Source organism: Rhea americana, unplaced genomic scaffold (assembly GCF_003343005.1).
Source record: "Rhea americana isolate MKP2758 unplaced genomic scaffold, rheAme1 scaffold_64, whole genome shotgun sequence".
In the NCBI taxonomy this organism is placed as follows: domain Eukaryota; kingdom Metazoa; phylum Chordata; class Aves; order Rheiformes; family Rheidae; genus Rhea; species Rhea americana.
The window spans coordinates 3,696,672-3,723,216 of NW_028186801.1; the positions used below are offsets into that span (position 1 = coordinate 3,696,672).

General features: G+C 37.7%; 1 protein-coding gene across 1 annotated transcript in view; it reads left to right on the plus strand.

Moving 5' to 3' along the window:
* PTPRR (protein tyrosine phosphatase receptor type R) overlaps window positions 1–26,545 on the plus strand; it is a 155,846-nt gene that overhangs the window by 12,020 nt on the left and 117,281 nt on the right. The window contains exon 2 of the mRNA XM_085320525.1: window positions 1,531–1,835. Coding sequence (XP_085176651.1) covers window positions 1,531–1,835 — 305 coding nt within the window. The remainder of the gene's footprint in view (window positions 1–1,530; window positions 1,836–26,545) is intronic.

Here is a 26,545-nt window from a genome sequence, read left to right on the forward strand (position 1 = left end):
CCTTTTGTACAACAGTGTTTCTTAGAGTGCTCATCCAGGAGGTAAGATAGCTTCAGTTACTTTTTAACTAGAAAGGCTGATCCTTGCATGTTTTTCTGCTCAGAAGGGCAACTTCTCTTCAGATGAGCTGCCAAACTGGGCTGTTCCAACTGTTCTGTTCTGCATAAAGGAATTGAAGATTCACAAGGTTTCAATCACAGATAATTTGCAATAAAACTTTAGTTTTGATTCCTCTAGAAAAGGCATCATTAGGAAGTACTTTGACTAACCAAGGATGTTTTTATTAACATACAGGATATTCAAAACATATTAGCTGAAATAGTTCTTTGTTCCCAACATCATATTTTTAGTGCAAATTCCATCAGTGGTGTGCAATTTACCTTGGACTTCTTCCAGCGAGGTGGCCTGATGAGTACCCCTGATGATTCAGCTCTCTCCAGTTCTGTTGCGAGGTATGGCTAAATCCACATGCCTCTACATCCTGTGCAGAGGCCAGGTGCTCTGTTGGCTGGTCAGTCAGCTTCTGGCTCTATGCAGGGCTATAACAAGAGTGGCACAAGGGACTGTAAGGCCTCCTGAACTGAGCACCAATTGTGGTAAGAGGAATCCAGGTCCCTGCTTCAAGATCTGTTTATGCGTCTCTCTATTAATTAGTTAATGTAAAATACAGAAACAAAACAGCCAGTGGTGTAAGATTCCTCGCACTCTCCTTCTATGTTTCAGCCAGCTGTATGGACAGCTATGCTCATTCTTTGTTTTTTTCTGTAGCCTGGTGAATCTTGATTGCTTTGTTTTATCCTGAGGAGTGGAGCAGCTTCAGGCATCAGAGGAGAGAGCATTCCCTGTCTCAGAGCAGCTCTCAGCTGCACATCTCATAGCAGCAGGAGGGAAGGTTTGGAGTATGATACCTTTTTCCCATGAGCAAAAACATGAGACTTAAAGATGGATGTATACTCTGTATACATTGCCTAATGGGAAGGGAGTGGAGTATGCATCCCTTCAGGGAAATCCCAAACTGAGCCGTAGCTGAGATAGTTAAGGAGTTTAGGAAATTCTACACTTAATATCAGCTGAATTCACAATTACAGTTTTGGACTTAGGCACCTGAGCTCTACATTTTTTTTTAACGTGTTTGATTTTTTTTGGATCTGATTCTTGATGTCTTCCCCTCAAATCTCTCTATATAAAAGTTCATAGCAATCCTCATCTTCAGTATTGATGCTTGATTAAATACATCAGAAACTGCGTTGCTCATGTTTTGATATTGGAGTTGATACCGGTATGGAAAACAGATTTGGCTCAGCATGTATGTGTAAGAATGTAATATACTTCATATGCTTGGTGTATTCTGTGATACTGTTGAGCTATTGCTATGGAAATATGCATTTATGGGCTTCTAAAGGATTTCTTGTGTTCAACAAATAATCCTTCCAAATCTTGCAGAACCCAGTGACCACTTCAGCTTCCCAGTACCATCTACAAAATATTCAAGAAGAACATTCTAATCTTATTCTTTTTTTTTTCCTACAGGCTCTTTTTCTGGAGACAATGACCACTTGCTGGCAATTCATCAGCGAAAGAGTGGGAAACCTGTGTTTATTTATCACCATGTACAAAGTTTGGAGAAAAGTCTGGATACAGACAGTTATAAGAATTCCAAACACAATTTTCATTCTTCTTCCCACACCAAAATAAGCCAGTTGCACCCTGCAATAATTGTTAAATCAACATTGCCTCGACCTGCCTATGACCCATCCCTCAATCTGTTAGATATGACTGGTCAAGATCCAGAAGTGGAAAACCTCCCCATTCCAGCAACAAACGTAATTGTTGTGGTAAGTGCCTTTTTATATGTCCTCGTATTTTTATGAATAAATATACCTATAAAGATACAGATTTTTAATGTGCAGTATCCAAAGTTCACATTACACTGCCTGGCATCTGAATAATAACTATCTTGTTGCTCTGCTTCTCTTTGAAGTAGAGCCCCCATTCACAGAGCCTCAACATGATTAACTAGCAATCTAAAAGTGCAGAATATAGCTTTTCTGTAGGTGAAGAACTTATCTTTGCCTCAGATGCCTTTACTCCTTTTGCCTTGATTGGTACGTGTACTGCTTTCGCTGGATGGGTTTTAAACTTGCTCTGCATAGAGCACAGGAAAACGTGCCTCAGGGAACAATCCTGCAGAGGCAGGAAGATTTTAAAAGGCTGACCCAAAGGTCATGTTCACTTCTGTTTCTCCTGTAGTTCTATCATTATGCTTATGCAGCTGTTTGAAGACAAATGCATAAGGAGTAAGAACTGTGAGCCACATGTGCTCTCTGGGAGATGTGGTCTGGGACCCTCCTTGTTCGTTTACCTGTGCTGGGAGGAACTTACTCATTTTCAGCAAAGTGATGGCAATATTCCCTCTGGCTGTAGAGGGCATTTGTCAATGGTCTGGGTGCCCTGCTTTCCTGCTCTTCATGCCTGTGGGACAGGAGCCCTCTGTGGGGTGCACAGTGCAGTCTGTGTATGTTCTGTGTAGACCTTTCTGCCTCCCTCTGGTGCATTGTTAGCCCAGCTTGATTATGGAGAATTGCATTTGGCTTATTCTTCTCCTTCCTAAAGGGAAGAATAGTCATTCACAAGGCTCATCCATTCATTAGGGTGAACTAATTAAAATTAAATTGAAACAATGTGACTAATTACAATCACCACTGATTTGCCTAATTCTGTAAATTACTCTGAATGATAGAGGCTAGACTAAAAAAGAATGGCCTTTACAAACAAGGAACGATGTTTGAGTGTACAGCACTGGGGCATATTAGTACATGAAGTGTTGCAGAATAGGCATTATTCCTCGGCCTTTTGGTAGCTCTAGAGATCTGCACTGATGAATTCACCAAGTAGCTGTTTGTATGCCATTGAGGTAATGGGAACACAATAAGGGCTAGAGACATGGAAAAGAATAAGGAGGGAAAAAAGGATTCCCGTGATAATTATTTTTGTTAGTCTTGCATTAACGTTTTAAATAGCTGAAACATACTATCAGAGAACTAGCCTCAAAAAGGCATGTTCTGGACATCTTTTCATCCTGCATGAACAAGACCTTATTTGAAACTAGATGATCAGTATAATCAGCTGATTAGATTCAGTTGTGTGCAAGTATGCTACTGTAAACCATGTCAGTGCATGAAAAGGGTCTGACAGCCTTGCTTCACTGAGGACATGTCAGCTGTCTACACAGTCCCCAATAGCAAATGATGCTAATCAAAAAGAAGAGGGGATATGTTTATGCCCCAAACCAACCTCAACCAGCAGGTCTCTAGTAAAGTCTACCTCCAAACTAAAGGTACGTGCTTTCTTTCCCATAGCAGGTGTTGTTTCACCTCCTGTGAAGGTGAAACCTCTCTGTCAGTGCTCATAAAAGTAGAAGCGTAAGATATTCAGAATATGGATGACTTCTTACTCTTTCATGAAATGGCCCTGTTACCTGTGACCTATTGTTTTAGTAGAGCTTTCTACATTTTTGCAGAGTCAAAATCCTCAACTTTGAATGGAAGAATCCTGCAAAATCTTCTGGGGATACTCTGTTTTTCTCTTGCTAGCTCTGTGCCTGCATTAAAACTTAAACGAGGCAGATTTTCAATTAGCAGTCACATAAAAACAGATCTATTAAATCTGCATTAAGTTCTCATTAAGTGACCATGGTCTGAAGCTTCTCTACTGCATTCTATGGATGATGGAAGAATCTGCTGCTGCTTTGAGGCATTCTGTTCTGGCTAAGAACAGTATATGCTCTAATGTGAGGGTGTAACAGTGTGAGCTAAGCATGGTGTAAAGTTGTTGGTTGGGATCTTCAACTACATCAGGGTGTGTTGAAGGACAGTATTTCTGGTTTGGTTTTAATGCCATCTTTTCAGGAAAAGCCTTTGGGAAAGCATATGTTTTAATGTGCTTTTAATGTAGAGTGCTGAGAGAGTCGAATAGCTCAGTGGGCTAATCCCACAATAAAAATTTCTGAAAGTATCTTCCTCCAAAGGGCAGCTGTCCCACAGCAGGGTGGCTGCCATAATCCAAGCACAGCTCTGCTCCTTCCAGGTCTTTGCACTTCTACATTTTGTTTCTCCCTCATGAATTTCATGTTATTAGATTGTAATGTTAATGTCATTGCAAACGGAATCTGTTTTGTTTTGAATGCACATGTGTCAATCCCTCTATGTTCAGAACTAGAGCCTACTACTTGTTGCTTCTTTTTGGTTCGATCATTTAGGGCAAGTGACAGCATTTGCTGTTTTGCCCTGGCTGACCCTTTCTGTTCAAGCCTTTAGCAATGTTGTTGGTTGTTCAACTTGAAAGGGCAATTGCTAGTGTTAATGCTTCCTGTAATCCAGTTATGTGACTAGTGCTTACTGTGATTTAGTATGAAAGCCTGCAAAGGAGGTTATTTTTTAAAATAAATCAATGATATTACAGCTCTGCAGAGGGAAGGAAACTGATTTCAATCTAATTTCAGTGAGTTAAGGTCCATTTTCTTCATGATAGAGGTGGAGAGGTAGGGTAAATGGATGCCTAATACATAACTATTGCAAGGTTACATTTTGTGCTAAGGACTAGATAATCTAACAAGTGAAACATTGCCAAGGCACAGAATTCCTGGCTTCACAGCACTCTTCTGTAGGTAGTGTGTCAAAAAGTGATGTTTTGTGACTCTTTCAGCAAAGAGTAATCTTACTGAACTTAGGCAAGCTGTAATGCTTGTGTCCCAAAGGGAGGAAGAGGAGAGATTTCTTCTTGGATAGTCAGTTTTTAAAAACTTAACACTTTCCATCATGTTGCCTAGTATTAAATTCGTGACCTTTTTTGTCCACTGCTCATTGTTAGGGAAGTGTGGACAGTTGATATCCAGAGCTCTTAGAGGCATTTTGACTGTTGTATAAATGCTGTACTGTTTAGCTGTATGTTCTCTCTAGCTGTCTGTCAAAATTACATGAGACCCAGTCATCTAAAAATTTTTCAGTTAATACAGGGAATTGTTTACTTTTTAGGTGACACTTTTCAGACCTTCCTGTTTGTAGGGGTTTATTTTGGACCTTAGAAGCTATACATGCAATAAACAAGATAAGAGAGTTAGTAGTGAAATGAAGAATGTCTCCAATCAGATCTGTATTTATTTCAAGTCTTTTCAATACTGAATGGGAGTGCCTCCAAGGGCAAGGCAGTACATGGAAGGAGGAAATAATATATGGATAAGCTTTTATTATTAAAGACATTACTATCTAACACACTTGTTTAAAACACTCACACAACGTGTGTGTGTGTGTGTGTTAGGGTCAAAGCAGAGAGAAAGGCAGAAGGGCTCGTAGTAGTGGTTATGTCTCAGTCTAAGTATCACCTCATGGAGATGATAAAGCATCATAATTTCTAACCTAATGTTGTTTAGTCTGTCCAAAGCCTCTCACAGATACACAGGTGTGTTGCACTGAGATTGGGCCTAGGTACTTGGATATCTTTTTCACTTGTATCTTATGAAGTGTATATATTCTGTCCATTAGAAATGTAAAGCTGATTAGCTTGCTTAATATACCAAGTTTTTCCCATTCACCCCTAATTATAATTTGCTTCCTTATATGCATCAACAACAAAAAATTATATATTCCTGAGGGCCCAGTGCTATACAGTAGCCTGAGATTCAGCAGATCTGTACTATTTTGTTTTTCACCAGTGCTACTGAACTGAGTTGATTTAATTAGAATTTCTCTCAGCTAATGCGGTGGGACATAAAATGCACAGACAGCTGCACAAAGCTTCTCTTTGCCTTTTCTATGGCTTTTTGTATAAGCTTAAATTCCTCAGAGCTGTAGTAGCACTGCCATACCATTATGTCCATTTTGTCATCAGTGTCTGAACCTTCTATATTGAAGCAAAATAAAAATAAGGAAGAGCTTCAGGTGCTAGTGCTTTGAGATGGGATTCAGTGGAAAAGTAAAGGACATAAATGTTTGTTTCTACAAGGAGACATCCACATGTGAGCTAGTTTTTCAAGCTTCAGTACAGGCAGTGGAGTCAACAACCCAGTCAACAGAGTCAGCAAAGCCTAGAGAGTTGTTAAACTGATAAAATGCTAAGATTATAGCTATACAAGTAAATTAGTAGTGCCAAGGAATGTTCCCAGGCACTAGAACTTGATAGTCTTTTAAATTGTTGAATTTTTAGTAGGATCTTTGACATAGTTTTGAGTCAGGTTGACTAGCAGTTTCCTAAACAGTTTCTATATGATTACAGAGTTCATATAGGTCAGGGACCATTTCTAGCAGTCAAACTGCATGATGCCATCCTCTACTGGAGATTCAAGAGTTTAATAGTATGGCCACAAGCTGTTTCCATGTCAATTCAATCAGTGCCGGAGAACTGTACTGGACACATTTAATTTACCAGTACAACATAGCTTGATGTCTGTTTCAGGTGAGCTGAATATTTCTCTAGGCCCAGTTGCATTACTGACAAGATTTCCCCTGATGACAATAGGTACAAAGACACCTGTACACTGCTACCTATATGTGTACATATATTTCTGTGTATACATGCTCATGCACACGCACTCACGCACAGAGAAAAGTATCTCTAGTGACATGTTCTTCTAGTGCCATCTTTATCTGGAGCTGATTGCAGCTTAAATGACAGGTATCTTGAGATAATTTGGAAATCTTCTCATTGAGACGGAGCTCAAGTAGGTGATCTGCTTCTAGGTGGCTTTGGCTAGCTAGAGTCCTTCCAGTGCTGAGGCTGTGAAACCACCGCAGAGCTGCTTTTACACTTATGTCAAGTTTATCCCACAAGTACTTCTACGTCTTGTTGTCTGACTTCACTGTCATGCTCTGTTCAGGGAAGGTGCAGCTCTGAATTGCTCATTGATATGGTCTTACACATATATGTTTCTCCCTCCAACAGTTCCCTATTTCCTATTGCATCAGGTTTGAGTACCAGTGTCAAAGCCTAGGACCTCAGCTACCATATTTGTTCATATGTTTTATTACATTATACTCACCACTACTACTTCCGCAAATGTCTATTTTCTGATTGTTTCTTCCAAGGCATGGCTTCCACATGGAGTGTCCTCTCTGAGTTCCTCCAGTAATATGTGAGATGTCCTGCCCTCCTCTCCTTCATATATCCACTCAGGACTTATTTTAGATTTAAGACTTGCTTCCTCCTTTTGAAGACTATCTAAACAAAGGGAACTGGACAAAAAAAAAATCTTTTGTCCTTAATGTTGAAACTTCTTTTACTGACTGACTTTGCTGGATTGCCATGATAGGAATCGTATGAGCTGAATGCCAAGGCAGGGGCATTCAACCCTTCCAGTCATTTTCAGTTCAAAAAAATATTCTCGTATATGTACATTTTTGTGGAGACATTTAATTTAGCTTCTTTTCTCTTCATAAAAATTAAACAGTATGTATGGCATTTGCCTTTTTTAACACAGAAAATGCATGTTGTTTCTTAGGAAGCTGTGAGATTTTGGTAATGTAAGAACCTCCATTCTTCAGTGCTAAGTAATAAAAGTTTTGGCTGCTGGTTTCTGTAGGTTTTAGCACCCCAGTGAATCCCTAGAAGATGCACTGATAATATTTTTCACTAATATGCTGTTTTGAGCCTTTCCCAGCTGTCTGTCTCACTGACTGTTTCTCCATAGTCTCTCACTACTGTTTTTCTCCTATGTTGAATACCTTACTTCAATATAAGATAAGGGCTCTCACTGTTCTGATCCTCCTTGTTATGAACTCTTTCAGCTTTCAAATGCTGTGGCAGCTTCTGCTGACACATTGTCAGTCCAGTTAACACATAACTGGACACCAGTCTGCCTCTCTGAGCAGTGTGGTTCCTGAACTGAATTTAGTAAGGACATGGTGAACAATCTATGAAGTTATATTTAACCATGTTTCTGACACAGTCTGATAAAAATGCATAGAAATTGGAGGTTGGACTAGATGATCTCCAGAAGTCCCTTCCAACCTTACTGGTTCTATGATTCTATGAAATCTATGAGAAACTTTGATAGCTGAATGTGCTCCGCTGAACCAGATTTAGGAACTCCTTTTAGGGTACTACAGACCAAAAGTGATTTGTATTTTGGGGGTTGAGGTGGGATGGATGATGGTTAGGGGATGTTCTTAATAAGGAACAGACAGAATTTCTGAAAGCAAGTGGTAAATTATAATTGTCTGCCCTCCTTCTTCTGGTGTTTGAAAAGTTATACTACATTTGATTTAGAAGTTCTTCAAAATGGTAATTTTATCTTCCTTATTGCACCCAGTGCAGTAATGTCCTAATTTTCATTGGGATTCACTAGATGTAGTTATGCTGTATTATGGAAGTGACTAAGGAGATGCTTTTTGAATACTGGCTGAACCTAGGGTCTCAGCCCCAAATCTGTCAAACTCCTACTCCAAAGGCATTTATCTTCTGGTGCACAGTAAGATCACATGCAGCTTGGTACTGTGACTCAGATGGCTTTCTGTATCCTAATCCTCTAGTTCAGTAAAAATACCCTAACTCCACTCCCTCTGTAGGGTTTGTGAAGAGATGATCAGAATACTTTTGAAAGTATATTAATCTACAAAATGGGGGGAAATAGGGCAAAAATATGTTGTTATTCAAGAAAACAAATAGTCTATAAACTGGCAGGTAAGCTAGTATTGACACAAACAGCCAAGCTGTCTATGAAACGTAACAGAAAGTCAGATGTCACTTCTTGCGGCTTAGCATCTGAGGCCTGTTATTGCCAGCCTAAGAGAAGGGTTGACACTAGGCCAAGCAGAGGAGGTATAAATAGGAAATTGTGTCTTGCAGTGACTTCGCAAAGGAGCTTTCTGAGGAGTAAGATCTCCAAATCCAGCAAGGTATCAAATGTGTCCCTATTTCTCTTCAGGTCATTTACTTGCCTGATGCTTGAAACAACAGAAGGCAAATGCTGCACTGACAAACGATGAAGTTTTAAGACCTTATAATAATTACAGTTCTGTATTGCTAACAGGCTCTGAATGTTAGTCACGCATTGCAACAGTGGACAATATCAGTCACTTCCCTTAGAGTGATTGTTAATCACTGTTATGTCCTTTTACATCTTACATCACGACTCCGAACACTTTTGGTCATGCCAAATCTTTACAGTATTTGGCTCTTAAAATCCAAATCCACCTTCTAATAAAAGACTGATGCTCCCCATTATCTTAGCCTTTTCTTAAGTAATTATACTAGACATAATGTATCTGCAGCAAGCCTTGCAAACAGACCTAGTAGCCTGCAGCTTTGTCATTCTGGATTTTGTTTGCACGAAGAAGTTTAGAGAGTCTACATTAGTTGGCCTCATTTGCTTTCTGCTCCTTCTGTGCACTTCAGCAGGGATAACTGCATGCTGAACCATTATCATGGTATTGTGTTTGCTGTCAGTCTTTGGAAGATGGCTGAAAAGATTGCATTAGGTTGTAACATGCACTGAAACCTCCTTAAGGCACATTTATTTTTATTTTTGTCATCTGACTTGCAAAATGTTAATAGAATGGTAGTGGAACCTGGTGCTTTAATTGCGCCACTTAGTGCTGGAAGCTTGCCAAACAGCTCCTACAAATTGGGATTATTTTCTGTATCATTTCGTGGGATGCTAAATTTTGAACCAAAGCTAATCATATCTTTTAAAAAATGCCCAGTTCTTCTTCTTGTGGTCGCACAGTTTTCCTTCACTTTTTTGCTTCGCTTTTTTTTTTTTTTTTTTTTTTTTNACTGTTTCTTCAAGTCATTTAGTCTTCTTCCCAGTTTAAATTAAGACTGGATTTTGGGAGCAGGCCTGTTTAAAATTTAACCTTTTATTTAAAAACATACCATTGACAGTTAGTATTGTGCAGTTCACCTGTAAGATAAAGATATCTAAGTGGCAGCTGTTCCATACTTCCCCTTTCAGCTGTATGTTCCTCTAACTAGCCAGTCCCAGCTATAAAATAGATACCTGTGTGTGAAGAAAGGAATTTGCCTATGCTTTTCCTTTTTTCAAATGGTTCATTTTTTTTCTCTCATGAAAGACTTCATTAATTCAAATAATATATTTTGGCAAAGCAGAAAGTCTCCACAAAATTGGATTGAATTCAGCAACAGTTGCAGCCAAATCAAAGATCTTTATTTTTGCTTAAGCATTTCCAGGAAGTTCAGGTTTCTCAGAGACACAGGGGAACTCTAGTATGAGAGAAGAACCCAGTAGTCAGGACACTATGCCAAGTAAGACCTGGCTCAAAGCCTTGCTCTGAGGGAGGTGGAAGAGGAAACTGAACCTGAGTCTTTCCTATTTCATGTGATTTAGTCAGTAAGGGGTACAGATTGAAAATCTGTCTTGTATACAGAGATGAATGCATTGTTTCCGCCAACTGAAAATTCAAAAAAGTGTTAATCTTTGAGTGACTTTTGGTTGAGACTCTGAAATAGGAAAAAAAGAACCACAGACAATCCCCTCACCACTTTCCTGTTACTCAACAGACCTACTTATTCCTCTGGTTGCAGCAGACTTCCGTACCATTTCTGTGCCTTGCTTTACTGAATTCCAGGAGAAAAGACCCAAAGATTTAAACAGCAGTGAATTTTCCAAGCAGAGGAAATCTCTGTCCTCTGCTTGTCTCCTTTGGGATACCCCAAAGCTACGCTTTGGGTGTTATGGTGAAACCCTTTGCATGGTTTAGTGTTTTGCTTTCTGAGGTAGGTTTGTATCCCTTATGAGTTGGAAGTCTGCCAACTCTGCTACCCTGAACAGTATAGACAGGTCTGTATTTCTGCAGGAATTCAGATTGCTGTACGGTGATCTATGTTATGTCTTCCTTTTACAAAAGAGCTGAAACCTATTACTGCCTAAATTTGACTGAGGAAAGGGAAGAGCTTCCTGTCACATATAGTTCCATTTACCATCATTGGAATAGCAGGTGCTTGACATCCAAAATCATAAATGAACAAAATGGCCCTGCTGGGGTCATGAGACCCACCAATAACAAATCAGTATGTTGACTGCTCCCTACAATGAAACCATGCTACATGTTGATAGTGTTCAGGAATAAAGGGTTAAGAAGTGAACATTATTTGCTTTCTTTTTTTCTTTCTTTCTTTCTTTTTTTTTTTTTTTTTTTTTTTTATTATTCTCTTCTGTTGGAGCCCTGGGAGAACTATCTTTGTAACATTTAAAAGGCAGATAAAAGGCACTCAGATAGAAAGACAGCATGTGTTTCCTTATCAGTCAATGTTTTGTTGGATCTGGCAGTTCAGCCTCTGGAATAGTCCCTTTGGTTCTTCACTTCTGACATACTTGTTAGGAAAAATGACAGCTTCTCAAAAATTCCTCAATGGTTCAAAGTGTGTGGGGGTTGCACGTAACTGTTTCATTGTCAATATTATAACCTTTTAAATAGCTTTTGAAAAAGAAAAATAATAAATTCTCTCTCGAAATAATTACTACATCAATATATGATTTTTTTAAAAAACAAGGTGAAATTTTGTGTGAAAGAAACATAGTATTAGAGAGCAGAGTAAGATCTTTTGAACATACATTTTAAAAAAAAAAACATCATAATACTTGTTTTAACCAAACTTTAACTTTGGTTAAAGTATCCCTTTAACCAAAAAGAAATGCTGAATTCTGAAAAGCAGTGTGTAGACTGACAGCATCTTGATCCTGGACGAGTTTGAGAGATAAGATAGCTGTCAAATGAAAGAGTTTTTTTTCTTTTCAAACACTTCAAACTTGAAATGGTTAATGGAAAGGGGAATACCCTAGGGAAGTAGGCAGAGAGGTATTGAATCTTTTTTTTTATTTTTTTTTTCTCTCCTCTCCTCTAAAAGCATTTAAGCAATGTTTTGCGGTCCTTCTTTTGAAGGTCAATCATGACTGACAATTAGTAATTGAGCTAATTCTTTTTTGGTTCATCATCACAATAAAGTGGTATAAAATACTTTGGAATTAATTTTCTTAGTCCAGTATATGGTAGAAGCCTCATGAAAAGTGTGTCCAGTAAACATAAAGATTTGTAATAATGTAATATACTGGATAGTGTGGGAAGGTTGTTGACAGCATATGCTGTATCTTCGTTTAAATAAACAGACTCACATTTTCAGCCTTTATTAATGGTTGGGAATATTATTGGAACGTCTACTTTATACAGATTTGGCTAAAGATACACATTTTATTTGGGAATGGTCATTGCATAATACACTGTAGCACAGAAGTCAATGACTATGAATCAAGATTTTTACATTTACAGTGTGCTAAAGTCTGTTTTGTTTCATTTACACAATGTCATTGATTGAATATCTTCTTGTTTTTTTTGACCATTTTCCTGTTCCTGTCAGCATATGGTGGTGGTTTAGAACAAGAGGTTATCCTTTTGCTGGGACTAATTGTACTAGTAATGTTGTTTGCTTTTTTCAAAGCACACTAGCAGAAATAATGATGACTTCTGTTACAGTCCTGTAGTGCTCTGGCAACATTTATATAATTTCTGCAAATTGTTGCTTATATGCTTTCTTTCTGTAGCACTTAATGTATTGGCTAATTAAGAACACAGTTCTCGAGGCTAATAATTACAAATATATGTGATATTTCACTTTAATGTAATGAAAATGATACCATGTTCTAATAGATTAATTTCAGTTTCTCTACCGTCTAGTTTTCTAGACATGCAATATTCTGATCTGACAGGTCATTAAAACCCAAGTATTTTTGGCTAGAGGAAGAATGACCTAAAATACTACATTCCTCTTTTAGAATCTTTACATCCTTTAGGCAAAATAAATCTGCTTTCTATAGCATTTTAGATTCTTCGTCTTGAGATGATAATGAAAGATTAGCATGAAAAGTGCTTTGTCCTCTCCACTTCTCTCAAGGGCTATCTCTGGAATGGTTCTACAAGATGCTCTGCCTACTTACCCTAGTAAAAATATATATAGGCAATAGAAATCAACTAGCAAATTAAAAAATACTCTCTCTCTTTCTCCCACTCTTTTCTGTTTGGATTTTAGATACTCTAGTTGAAGACCTCTCTCTTCTCTTTGTCTTTAGTGCCTACTAAAACAGAAACTTAATTTTAAATGTTTCTAGATTTACCCTGATAGAAAAATTGTTAAAAATTGACTGGGGGAATAAAAGGTGGTTATTAGCTGTGGAAACACCTCTTTGACATACTGTATACATACTTTTGTGGTTGAAACAAGTGACTCTTGGCTGGAATTGAACAAACAAGGAAGCATTAACTGAAAATTTAAAAGACCAGCTAGATCATGAAACAGGAAGAAAACTATTGAATGTTGATCAAGAAAATAAAAAAAAACAAATACAACAACTAACCCCTCTAAAAGTAGATAATATGATGATAATTAAATAGATATTTTGAAATCCATATACTACATCAAAAATTTGATTGTAGCTTTAATTTTTAAATATGTTTCCTAAGAAACTGTCTGAAAATGAACATAACCTATAGTGAAATAACAGTAATGTGAAGCTCTCAGTAATGAATGAATTAAAAAAAAAAACATATGGATGCATTAAGTAGAATAATAAATGTGCCATATACAAAAATAGGACATCCACAAATCATTTATGATGTCCCTTCTCATCAGTTCTTGGCTCTTTGAGTCTTAATTGAAAGCCAGGGTGGCTGGATATTAGAAAAACTACATTTGCTAGTCAGATAGCAGGCAACTTTCATTAAAGCTTTAATTAATTTTAGAACACTGAGGGCTTGACACATTAAAAATGCTTGCAGAGCAGTGCTACTTTAGTTGTGTTTTTTAATTACTGTCTTTCTCTGGTCATTGATTTCATTCTTTTTCATTATTTATATTCTATGTTAACTTGCTCATTGTGTTTATGGAGTAAAGTGTTGTCCAGATCAAATAATTTCAAAAGTTAGAGTGATGAAAGAAAGATGGTGATTGTTATGGTAAGTGTGAAAGAGCTTTTTTCCACTTTCAAAGGCAGAGATTTAGAGAGCAGCCCATGTTGGGCAGTTTACCCTATGTGGTCAAAATCCTTCATGCCCTTAGGTGAGCACTGCGGAAAATCTCTTTTTTTCCCCCACGTTTCTTGTTTATAAATGTGTTAATTTAAACTGTTTATATCATCTTAATAGTTTCCTTTCTGGAATCTAATTTTATTTAAAAAATGGCCAAACTAAACCCTTGGCAGCATCCTGTTGTAAAACGAGGGCACAAAATACATGCTGAAATTATTGTGAAGCCTAAGCTATGAATTTACTCTGCCAGAGTTACATGTCTACATTGAAATGATCAGGGTTGCTTCAATAAAATATTTTAGGCAAGTTCTGAATAAATAGGTGGATTTCCATTATTGATTCTAAAAAGATAAAAGATTTGGTCTAAGAATAATATTATTCAGTATGATATTATTCATACCTTGGAAGTAGCGATATGTATGCTAATAAAAAGTAGAGATAAACAGTTTTGTTGTTTTCATGGATCATATTTATTCCTGTCCAGATGTTAGAGTGGGACATTTTTTATAATTAATTCTCCATTATTCAAAATGATGGGTGAAGTATGTGGGAGAAAGCTGGGATGTTGTGGATAATGGTAAAAATCCTGATAGCATAATATAATGACAGATGGCACAAGAATGTATGAATGAGACATAGCAAAGGCATGATGCAGATGCAGCAGACATAGCTCACATCTACAGGGCTTACTAGCTAAGGCAGAGCATGAGTCCACAGAGCTAGCCATCTCTAACTGAAAATTCCCTTGGAGTCCCCAGTGCCAGAGAATGTGTTGGAGAATGTGAGGAGCATCAACACTGAGTTAATGTATCCTCCTGACTCTGAGCTATGGCAGCTTTGAAGTCTCTTCATTTGTGCACAGTTAAACTGAAATCCAAGGATAACTGAGCGTTAACTGTATTTCTGTAGGCCAGGGGACATAACTCAGATGTTCCCAGCTGTCCTATCCACAGTCAAATCCTGTTTCTAGTTCTCATGTTTTTTACCTTTTTCCTCCGGTAACACTACCAGTTTGTTTGGCTGGCAAACTGGGAGTGTTGAATGGCTGGCAATGCTTTCTCTTGGCCCATATAAAATCCACTTTTGCTTTCTCCAGCTGTCTTTCAGTGGACTAAAAAGAGGCTTGGCTTACAGCTTACAGCTTCCCAGAGGCCAGCCAAAGTTTCCTTGTGTGCCTTGTTTGACTCGTGGGCTGCCGGTTGACCACTCCGCATCTGTTATATGAACATGGTCATATAAATTCTTTTTGCTAAAGGTAAGAGACTTTAACTAAGCGCTTTTGGCAGGCTGTATAATTGGCTCTTTTGATCAACCACTGAAGAAATTAAATGCTTCAGAAATACATATCTGCCGCTTGAAAAGAACTGTTCAATCACTGTGGCCTCATTAACTTGTGCATTGCCAGTCCCAATGATCTCAGCTGTTGCCAAACGTAGTTGTATATTTGGCAAAAGCTGCTAGCTTTTCCTTAATGTTGTTATAACTCTCTCCATCCACTGCTCTGCTGCTATTGATCTTTGGTCTCTCTTTGGCCATGTTATTACTAGCATGGTTTCTTCGTTTTTTTTTATAAAAAGACATACACTAGAATCAAAGATGACAGTCTATAGTAATTTGTTTTATTGGTTTTCCTACTTTTACACATAAGCTACATCTTTGCTTTCTTAATTATTCTGCCTGGAGGCTTGACTTAATCTGATCTTTGGCTTTCTTTTCCTTCCCTTGTCTATAATTATGGACTTTTGCTTTCAAAATTACTTTGAAGCTGATGCATTGCAAAAGTATCTGCATGTAGATATCACCTCAGCTCCCAAACAATTCTGTGATCACCTACCAGTTATGGAGTGAAACATTCGTTCCTTGCAGCTATTGAGCTATATAGGAGACCACTGAAGTCAAGACTTTCAGTCAAAAAGTCAAGAAAGGCAGCCAGAAAAACAAGATTCCTTTTCACAGAATTTTGAGATGTCAAAATATATTTTAACTGAAAAAAATGGAGCTATTTAGACACTCTAACTGGGAGGTGAGGAGGAGATGAGTTATGCGTCCCAGTATGGCCAAGATCCCATTCCTCAGGGCATAGAGCTATAATACAAACTCAAGTGCAAGCCCTCCTTTGCCACCTGGTAGGAGCCAAGACCTGCAGAGAGGAAATTAATTAAACCACCCAAGTTAGGTTATCTGGTAACTTTGTTTCCTCTTTAGAGTAGGCCTGAGATAAGCTCATGCAGTAGATGTTTTCTGTTTACTTGAAACTGGTCTTGCCTTTGATATATGGGAACTCTAGGAGGACAGGTCTCTTGGATGCTGTAATTCCCCTACCTCTTTCAAGGCCAATTATTATTTAACTATTTGGACTGAAGGGAATTTGTGGTGTTGGGGAAAAAATTGCCTTGAAGTCTAGTCATTCAATCAATCATGTGGAATGTAGAAGATAAAATATTAATTCTTTATTCTGAAGGCTGCAGATCAAGGACTTGAGTTCAGGCCTGGCATAGCCACTGTAAAGCTCCAGCCTCTGGCCTGTTGCCTATTCTGAAATAAGTAGATCTCCCTGTGGTCTTTAGCAGGTGGCCCTGAGTGAGTTTATTAGCAGAAGTTGTGTCCTGCAGCACATTATAGCTCACTTAGATCCATAAAGACATACTGGGTAAAGTAATATATTATTTCTCTGCAGTATAAGACTCAATTTTAAGATGGAATTCTGGGGACAGGAGCTGGACAAGGAAGCTATTCTTTTACAAAGTTTCTGTAAAAAATCAGAAAGTAGTGTACTGGCTGAAGCCTCAACACAGATTATTGGGATAAAAGCACACTGAGATTCTTACAGAACTCTAGGTAGCAGGGAATTTCTGTATCATTGTTGGAGAAAAACGTGAAGAAAATCCTATGAAGTAAAAAGACAGACAGGTATTTCTGTACAGAGGGATAAGACTATATGTAGTCCAGGTGCTTTTTCTGATGAAGTGAGGAGACAGAAATTGTTTTTCAGCGGTGATACTGGACAGGTTACGTAAACTGAAAGGAATGAATAAAACTTTAGTGCAGTGAATCTAACAAGCTCTAATAATCTCTATTTGGAAAGATCACTTATTTATCCAAAGAAGCTTTTAAAAAATCCTCCTTGTGAAATCAAGAGTCATTTAGTCAAAATCGGTAATGTCAACTGGACAATAGTTTCAGCCAAACTTGCACTAAATTGCTTCTCTGTTATTCATTGTTCCTTGAATTATGTTTTCTACTGGGACTTATGCTATTTTGCTACTGATGTGAATTGATGTGAAACTTATGAGAATGAGTCCTAAACATGTGATATGTTTTATGTTGCCCAGTATAAAACCCGTATTTTTCTGCACCTAATCAGGTGTGTAACATACTCAAAAGCATTGATTCAGAAGGACATTGCAACATTTTTTACACATTCTTTCTTTTTTATCCCTTTCTGTTATTGCTAACCATTTGGTGCTTACCACGCAGTATTCTCTATCCGTTTTGTCCTCTCTTTCATCCCTGTAATGATTTTGCTGGAGTTCTTGCCCTCCTCCCACACCCCGAAATCTAGTTTGTAGTGCCTAGTCACTACATTTGTCTCACTATTCATCCACTCCGTGTTGATTTTGCTCTTTCATTTACCCCTCTCTGACTCTGCTGTCTGCAAGTCATATCCTTAATCCTTTCCTCATCTATTTATTGTCTTTTCTCTTTTTTAATGTGTGTGTGGATTTCCTGCTATAACAGGGCAAGTATTGAATCTGATCCCAAATCCTTAATTGTATATTCAAACTTGGGAAAATACTTTAAATAGCACATTCATTTTCCTTGATCATGCCCCCATCTAGCTGCTGGAAGGCAAGCTCTGCTTTACTCTTTGGAGTGCGGCATTGTTTTCCTGTGCACTTCTTTCTATGCACGCAGCCCTCCTCATACTTTCTCTTTATTCTCATGCTCTGCTACTATCCTCCTTTTTCCATCTCCTCAGTGTTACTCCTTACTCAGACTACTACTGAGGTCTTGACTTGCTTTCATTTTTTAATCACCTACACCTTTTTTTTTTCTTTCTGTTTCCCTTTGTTTTCTGCTTCTTCCTTTAATCAGGTAGGCTCAAATCATTGTGTCGATTTTTCTTCTTCCTCTTTTTTATAACTTTCTTGGCCCACACTTCTTCTCTTTTCTTTCCATGACAGTCTTTCCCTTTGCTGTGCGTGCTCCTTTTTTTGCACTGACCCCTTTCCGTTACCAGCTCTCTGAGGACATTGTTGAGAAGCAGATATTTTCTTAAATTGTAATGTACATTTTCTCTTCATGTCTTGTGATAATGTGGCAGGTGTTCTCATCTCTGCTTTTAGTCACACACTTTGGTCTGATATATTATTTTTATTATTATTTTATTCTTGGCTAGTAACTGCTGTGTTTTATTGTGGACACTCTGCAACCTATTTGCTTCCTCTGTTAAGCTAGGAAAAAATGGACTAGAGCAGATTCCTTCTGCTGGCGTAGGGTTGCCGTGCTTTTGCAGTCCTGCACAGACTTCTGGATTTCATTTGCTGCAGGGGGGTTATTGAAAGGCATATAACACCCATGTATGTACAGACTTGAAATTAAATGACATAAGTGGTTTCTGAAAATCCCATTTAAACTCAGGATCAAAATATACTTTAATGTTCAGGATTAAATTTTGCTGTTTCTGATAAAATGTTAAAGAAAATTTATTTTGCTCAAAAAGAAGTTTATGATTACTGCTTGAGTGCTGACTAAAATAATGTTTGCTGAAAGACAATGAAAAGTGATCTCATTTAAGGTTGATTTATTTTAAGGTGTACATTCCAAGGCCTCTTAGTAATAGAATAAAAAACATGATCTTCCATAAGTGTGGGCCATTGCATAGATTAAATTTGTTCTCTATAGAGTTTTGGAGGAAAACCTATCTATTCAAAATACATAGAAAAATACCAAATAACAGTATTGTCCAGCAGATGTCCCTGTGCTCATAGGTGGTAATGAACAATATTCATTCAACTATCTAATTGCTTTTATTAAAGACAATTTACACACACTGTGTGTATTTTTCAAGTCTCTGTTAACTATTACCTAATCAGATCATGAATAAATGGCAGTTACACTACCAATATTTGAGAACTGTAGTTATGTAAAAAATGACAGGAATTCATTGTTACATTTCTACATGTCATCTCAGTTTTGGGTACACTTCCTTCCTTGTAATCAGTTCATCTTTACCATGCCTTGCACAGTAGACATGACAAATATTAATCTTTTGTATTTGAAATATATAAATATGTATATATATGAATATAATTATTCATATAAATATTATTAATCCATGTATTCCTACCAACCTATCGATTTATAAAAGACTCTACTAGAATTAACAGTACTAGCATGCTAAAGGAATGCGGCTTTTGTGGAGATTTCTGTTAATTTTGGTAGACATTGGATCAGACTGTATTCATGGTATGTGTATTCATGCGGTATGTATCATTTCTGTCAACAGCCCTCTAAAGTTACCATGCAGCATGCTCCAGCCAGATGCCTGGCCGTCAGCCACCCATGCATGTTTAGGGACTACAGCCGAGGTGTAGAGTGTTTCTCTTAAGGTGGGGGCATAGGCTATTGCCCTCAAGTTTTGTAGATAACTGTATGCCTGACCTACAGCAAGGATTGGGCAGGTCTGCCAACGTGTACGCCCTTAAGCAGTGTGGCTGGGTGGATATGGTTATCCCTAGACACCGCCTGAATCTTTAGCAATGCCGTGATACAGGCAGAACATTCACTCTTGCTGCAGTGACAAAGCTGCCACAACAGCAGCTGGGAACAAGGCCTTGGTGTGATAGACATCCCACCTCAGGCACCCACTGTGGCAGATGTGTGGTGGTGGCTATCCCTAGAGAGGCAGCCCGCATCAGCCCCATGGTGGCAAGCAGTTGGTCCAAGGACCTACATCTGAGATCTCCTTTTGTTTTCTATGTTGGTGCCCCTACACCCATTTGAGACTACCTAATGCCCTGTGACCAAAGTGGGCTGAGCAACCTGCCATGACATAGCCACATTGGCAATGTGCTGTTCCAGAGAACTCTCCGTATCTGGCAGCTACTCTTCGTGGGCAAGGCAAGCGCCTCCTCAGGCATGCCTTTCTCCAGCTAACCCCAGAGGCTGCCCTGGCCTCCTCCCTCGTTTCCAAACAGCAGCTAGGACTGCCGAGAGCTAGTCTGCTTAGACACACAGACCCGTAGGCCCAAAGAGTAAGAGTAGCCAAAGAGTAGCCCTTTGACTTGGAGCAATTTCCTTCAGAGTACAAAGCATCTCATGCAAACAGGTCCTGAGAAGAAAATAGAAAAGGCCATGAGCCTGGCACTCTGACTGCTGCCCCACGTTCTTTTTTCTCTCCTTTTTGGTCCAAGGAGCTGGTGAATGATGGAAGGGTCCTTCATAGGCAGGACCCTGCAGGAAAGGCATGCAATGTTTGTGATGCTGATGGTGTCAAAAGTGTTAGTAGGACCTCAGGTAGATACTCAGTAGACCCAAATGTTATGCAGTGTTGACATACCTAAGCTAATCTAAGATGTCTTGGGAGCTGTAAAGTAGAGCTAGCTTTGGGCCTGAGGTATTCTTGCAAGAATCCAAAAGAGCATGAAGTAACTACAGATTTACAGAGCCAGTTCTTATATATCTGCTAAACTATGTACGCATACGGAAATCACGTATCTAATGGGAATCATTCACTTAAGAGTAGTCAACACTCTGCAAGTGCTGAATGTGTATTTGCAAAAATAAGTCTTATATTTGGTTATGATTAATCAACCCAAAACTGTGGATAGAATTATGATATTTAGAATTGTAGTTGTGACTCTCCAGACATTTCTATGTTTGACAATATGAGTATTAGTTGATTAGGACATTTTATTTTAATAATGATTTTATAATCTTAAACCATAGTTACAAAGTTTTACAAGATGCATTACCTTGAAGATTTCAGTTTAATGTGTATGCATTTATTTATGGGTACTTCTGTCACCTTCTGCCCTTTTAAATAGTAGCTAAAAATTCCTAGTAAAATAAGATAAATGTTTAATTCCCATTAATAATGCCTTCTCATAATGTTGGTAGAGCAAATGTTACTGTTTCTATCATTTTTCAATGTGTGTGTGACTGCGTATTTTGGAATATAAAAAGGGACTTTCCTGTTTGGCAAGCAGCTATGTAAGTTTTCATAATACATATATAGATGATTCATCAGTAGGAATTCTGTCTTAATAAAATGACTGATTTCTGGTGTCTGTGCACTGTAAGCTTGATTAGGTAAAGGGAAATCAGCGGGAGCCAAGGGGGGCAGGAAGGGAGTAGGAAAGAACAAATTCCTTAACAAATATAGAGAAATTAAGCTACTGAGAAAAACAGACATCCTTATCTTGGTGGGTGTGCTAAGATTTTACCCCTCTTAAATTAAGATATCAACAAGCACTTTATATTCATTGCTTGAAAATATATCCTGTATTTATGTATATTTGTTTGTATATATTTTTAAATGACATACTGCTTGGCAAGTTAAGTGTTTTCTTTTGACTTTTTGGTGGCAGATTTATCTTTGTCTCCATAAAGCATATGGCTTGTCTCTCAATACCAGCTATCAAACAAATAATATAAAAAATGTTTATTGCAATAGTCCAGTAAACAAGATACGAAAACTTATTCCAAATTTTAGTGTTACAAAATGTTTCCTATGTATTTTCAAATCCATAGACCAACACAGAACTAGTTTTTAATTTTTTTTTGTGCTAAATATGTGTATATATTTATTAAGTGTTTTCCATTTGTGATATAGCGTGATATAAAGAAGCTCTCAGGAAGAAGTTTTAGTGGAAGAAAAAAGGTTTCATATGCATTTTAGCCAAACAGAGTGAACTAAATTTGTTTCAATCCAGTGAGCTAACTATATATTTAATCCTGTTATTTTATTTGCCATTTCCTGGATTATCTCTAGCTCTGTAATCTCATGAAGTGCCATGTTTCTTAAATTGCTTGCATGCATTGGGGAAAGATGTTGACTGAAAAAGGGATAGAGACAACAAAATTTCTTGCACAACTTTCTTAATTTGAAAGTAGGAATGTACACCAGCTACTCTATAGCCAGTAATGAAGTCTGATTATGTAAGTATTTGTCATTTTTAAATAGCTTTTGTGCTTAAACCTAGAAGGAATGCTATAAAATGTGCAAAGGTATAAGACCCAAACTGTGACTCATCTCTGTTTTAGCAGTATATTGCTAATGCTGCAGTAAGGTGTATTTTTAACCAGACCTTCACAATATAAAGCTTAAAAAACAGACAGACAGATATCTCAAAAAGATGTTTACAAATTGCTATTTTCTGTAATTTCTTGAAAATGCCCATTATATCTTGTGCTTTTCATGAACTAAATTTCAATTTACAGACCAGTCTAGCACTACTTATCTCTGCAATGATGGTGGTTGTAAAATATTGCAAAAACTGTACTAACCTTGTATAAAGTGGATATCATATAAACATGGATAATTTTTGTTCAGCAGAGGCCTTTTTTATAAAATTTGCTTCTATAACGCTATTTTAGAGGAATTAAAATCCTCATACTGTGACTTACTTACTAGAATTGTTTTTACTGACATTGAGTTTAATATCTTGTTAAAAACTTTTTGAGAAGAGTTTTACAGTGGATTTTTAAGGGGAGAAAAAATACAGGAAGTAGAGGAATTGCTTTAAATAACTATTAACCATGTATATTTAGTCAACAATAGCTTAGTACCATTGAGTAAATAAATAAAAACATGTCTAGAAAAAGTGTGGAACAATTCAGTATCTCTGAACGTTATCGATCATGTAGATACAACGTCTGTACAAAGGAAGAAAAGTCACATGTGCTTTTTCCCTTAAGCTAAGGCCCATATTTTTTTGGGTAATATATTTGCAATTATTTCTTTTCATTCTCTTCTTTCATCCTTACTGTATCTCCATGCCTGTACATTTTCATATTATCTTTGTATGATTAGAATATGCAAATGTATGAAAAATACTTGTGCATACTTTGGGTGTCCAGGTGTAATTTCTACCTACATCTAGTTATATCTTTGGGGGTCTGTACAGACACTGGGGCATCTGTTTGCCAGTATCTTCCTTTGGGAGTGGAGCCAAAAGTCCCATCCTATAGGCTCTTGCTCAAACTGAATGTCCCTTAGATAACAGCAGCACTAATGTCTAGCGTGATGATAAAAGATATGAGAGACTCAAGTTCAGTGAAAATTTCTGCCTTGGCCAGATTGAGATCTTAGCCCATATGAAAATGAAAGCTACAAGCCAACAGAGCAATGTTGTGAAACAACAGATGAATTAGGAACATAAAATGGACTCAATCAGTACCGTCTGTTTTAAATTGTCATTATGAATATGACCATGTATTTTACAAATATGATCATGAGTATGTTATCTTCAAGCTCTCAGATTTCAGTGAATAAGGACAGTTGCACATTTTTGCTTTGAGCACTTGTTGAGATTGTATCTGCAGTGCCAGAATGGCTTTCCATTCACTAGAGTATTTGCTTAGCGTGATGCTGAGCTTTGTCTGAGAGCTACCTGCCTGCGTCTTCAGATGATTAGAGCTGCCCAGAAGGCAACTGTCCTTCATGCCTTGTCTTGTCCTTTCTTTCTTCCAATAAGGGCTAACAGCACTCATGATATCCTGTTCTGAGGACAAACTTGACACCTGATTCTGAGTGAACTAATCTGTTTACATTTGGCTTTGCTCCATCAATGCAAACAGTATTAAGTCTGTTAAATAACATGCAGGTATTTTAGACCTTTGTGCATTAGTTTGGCAAAACAGTGCTTGAAGGTGCTTACACAATGAAAAAAGGAAAGCTCCTAACTTAACATATTAGTTACTTCTGAACATAATATTTGGACACCAGTCCAGGAGAGATGTGATATTTTCACAGGGCAAAAATCCAGGAAAAAACTTTCCTTCAGCAGAATAGCTAAAATTAAGAAAATGTTCATGATTCTTTAATTGCCCCCCACTTTTTAATGACTTGCCATATCATAGAATAACATCTATGAAATAAACTAAAACTCTGTCGGTCTCATCTTATAGCACTCATTCAAGTTGAACTCCCACATACTTCAATTTCAACCTCTCCCTTTTGGCTGAGCTCCCTTCTGCTACAAAAATAGAGGTGAAAAATGCATGACAGAAGTGCTAGTAAAGAGATAATACATCGGAGAGCAATAGTTCAGGTGATAACTACTGCCATATCAGTCAGCTCCTTTGATTCAGTTTTTGGGGGAGAAGATTGGGAGAAGTAGATTCTTCTTTCTAGAGAGTCAGAGCTCTGCCATACAGCCTGCTTTCTCTGGAGCAAGGGAGCTTCCGAACACACATTTCTTCTGAATACAGTCTTAAATCTTGCAAGGTATACTCATGTTTAAGAAAATCCCATGCTCTTAGGCATTTTAGCCAAGTTCATCTATATTTTCAGCCTCCATATAGAGCCTTCTCCTGAATGTCTGCTCACTAGTTTGAGCACTAGCCCCTTAGAAGTCAGCGCTACAAATAAGGTCCCATTTATGGTGCATTTAGTGAAAAGCTAGTTCTAAATGAGCCAGCTTGCGTACTGAAAGCAGTCTCATCATCATAGCATTGACAGCCATAGCCAGAACTAACTTACATGTGTCAGGAAGCTATTTGGGCATCTCTGCACTACACATCAAATTGTCATGACTCAGAAGATGAAATTTGAGGGCATTCAATGCACTGAACAGGACCATGCGGCCCTAAAATCTCTTTTCTTCTAGCTCTTCTGCATGAGTGTGATTAGTACCACAGAATGTCCTTTGAGATACAAAACTATAGAGCAGTTTGCAAAAGAATGCCTCTGTTTATGAAGGATATCAAAGTTGTTGCATGATGCATATATGATAAATAGTACATGCTAATTAATAATTGTGATTAAAGAGAAAATGCATTTTTAGTTCTCTGAAATTAAAAAATTTAATGAAATTCTGTTCAGGAACCTCAGCATAAATGGAAATGAGATACTCGGTGGGAGATGTTACTTTATTGCTCATAAATTACAGATGAGTAGTACTGGTATGTGTTACTGTTTTCTAGGGAAGAATTATTAATTGTTAATTATTAAGTCAAAAATGCCAAAATACTAATGTTACTAAACATTCGCTGGATAAAAAACAGAGATCAGATTCCAGGACTTGCCTCCTTCTGTGCCTAAAGCAATCACTAAACTGTTCTTTCTTTTCCCTCCAAGATCTAGCCTTCTTATCTGTAGAGTGGATTTGCTTTGAAAGAATAGATGGAGAATGCCCAAAGTCCTAGAGAAACCTCAGGCCTGATAGACAAGACTCATTCTTGGGAAATGTGGATCAAAGTCCCTTTGTAAAAAGGAGAGTATTGGACCTATATCATCAATATTTTGGATGACATCCCTAACCTCTAAATTACTGCAGGGAAGGAAGAAGGATACAATTACGGCCATATTCTATTAGATGTAGAAATAGGCTAAGCGTAAGCATGCAAGCAGAGTCCTCCTTGAGAGCTCTGGGTGGGAAGTCTGATACACAGGAGAATGTAGTTGTAATCCCTCTAGTGTGGAATAGAGTTTAAACTACACCACTATCCAGAGTGATTTCAATTTCAGCACTAGTTTCAGCACAGACTTTCTGCATGGCCTGTTTATGCCTCCTCCATTCAATCAGGATATTATTGGTATTGCCATATTTAGAGTTAACTGCATTAACTTCCTTAACTATTTGTGAATTTCCAAGTAAAGTGGTAATGACTTCAGAAAAAAAAGAAATAAATTAATGCAGAAGGAAAAAAAATCAAGTTTAAAGCAGTACACAAATAATTCTGAAAACGTGCTTGCAAAGTGGATTTTCTCACAACAACAGCAAGGAAAATCTGTTCTCCCTGAGTTTCACAGAGAAAAAATATTGATCAAATTACACAGCTTTCTGAATTCCTGTAGTATAAGTTTATGATGGGTTTGTAAGACTTGGTTGAGTTCAATAGCAAGAAACTTGATCCAGAAACCTGGTAGGTATTTTCCAGTCCTATTTTTCCTGTCATCTGATAATTCAACTAAAGATATAGGCAAGTTTCCACTGCAAATTCTAGAAAATTCAATCAGTGTGTTTAGACTTGAGCAACATCACACACAATTTGCCTCCAAACTAGAATTCTAGGAAATTCATTTCTTTTAATGCTACATGCCACAGAAAACCCAAAGCTTAGAAATTCTACATGCAGAATGTTCCCCAAAGTCATAACACTTGAAAATAATGATTCCCACTAAAGGCCATTTATATATACACCCTGTTACTGCAGCTGGTGTAAGCCTTCCTTCTCTCCATAAGACAATAAGAGCTAATCGGTGTTATGTCATGGGTAAAACATTCAGTAGGCTGGATCTGGCCTTGCTTTGTGAAGATGGATCATTTGTTATGAATTCATCCGTT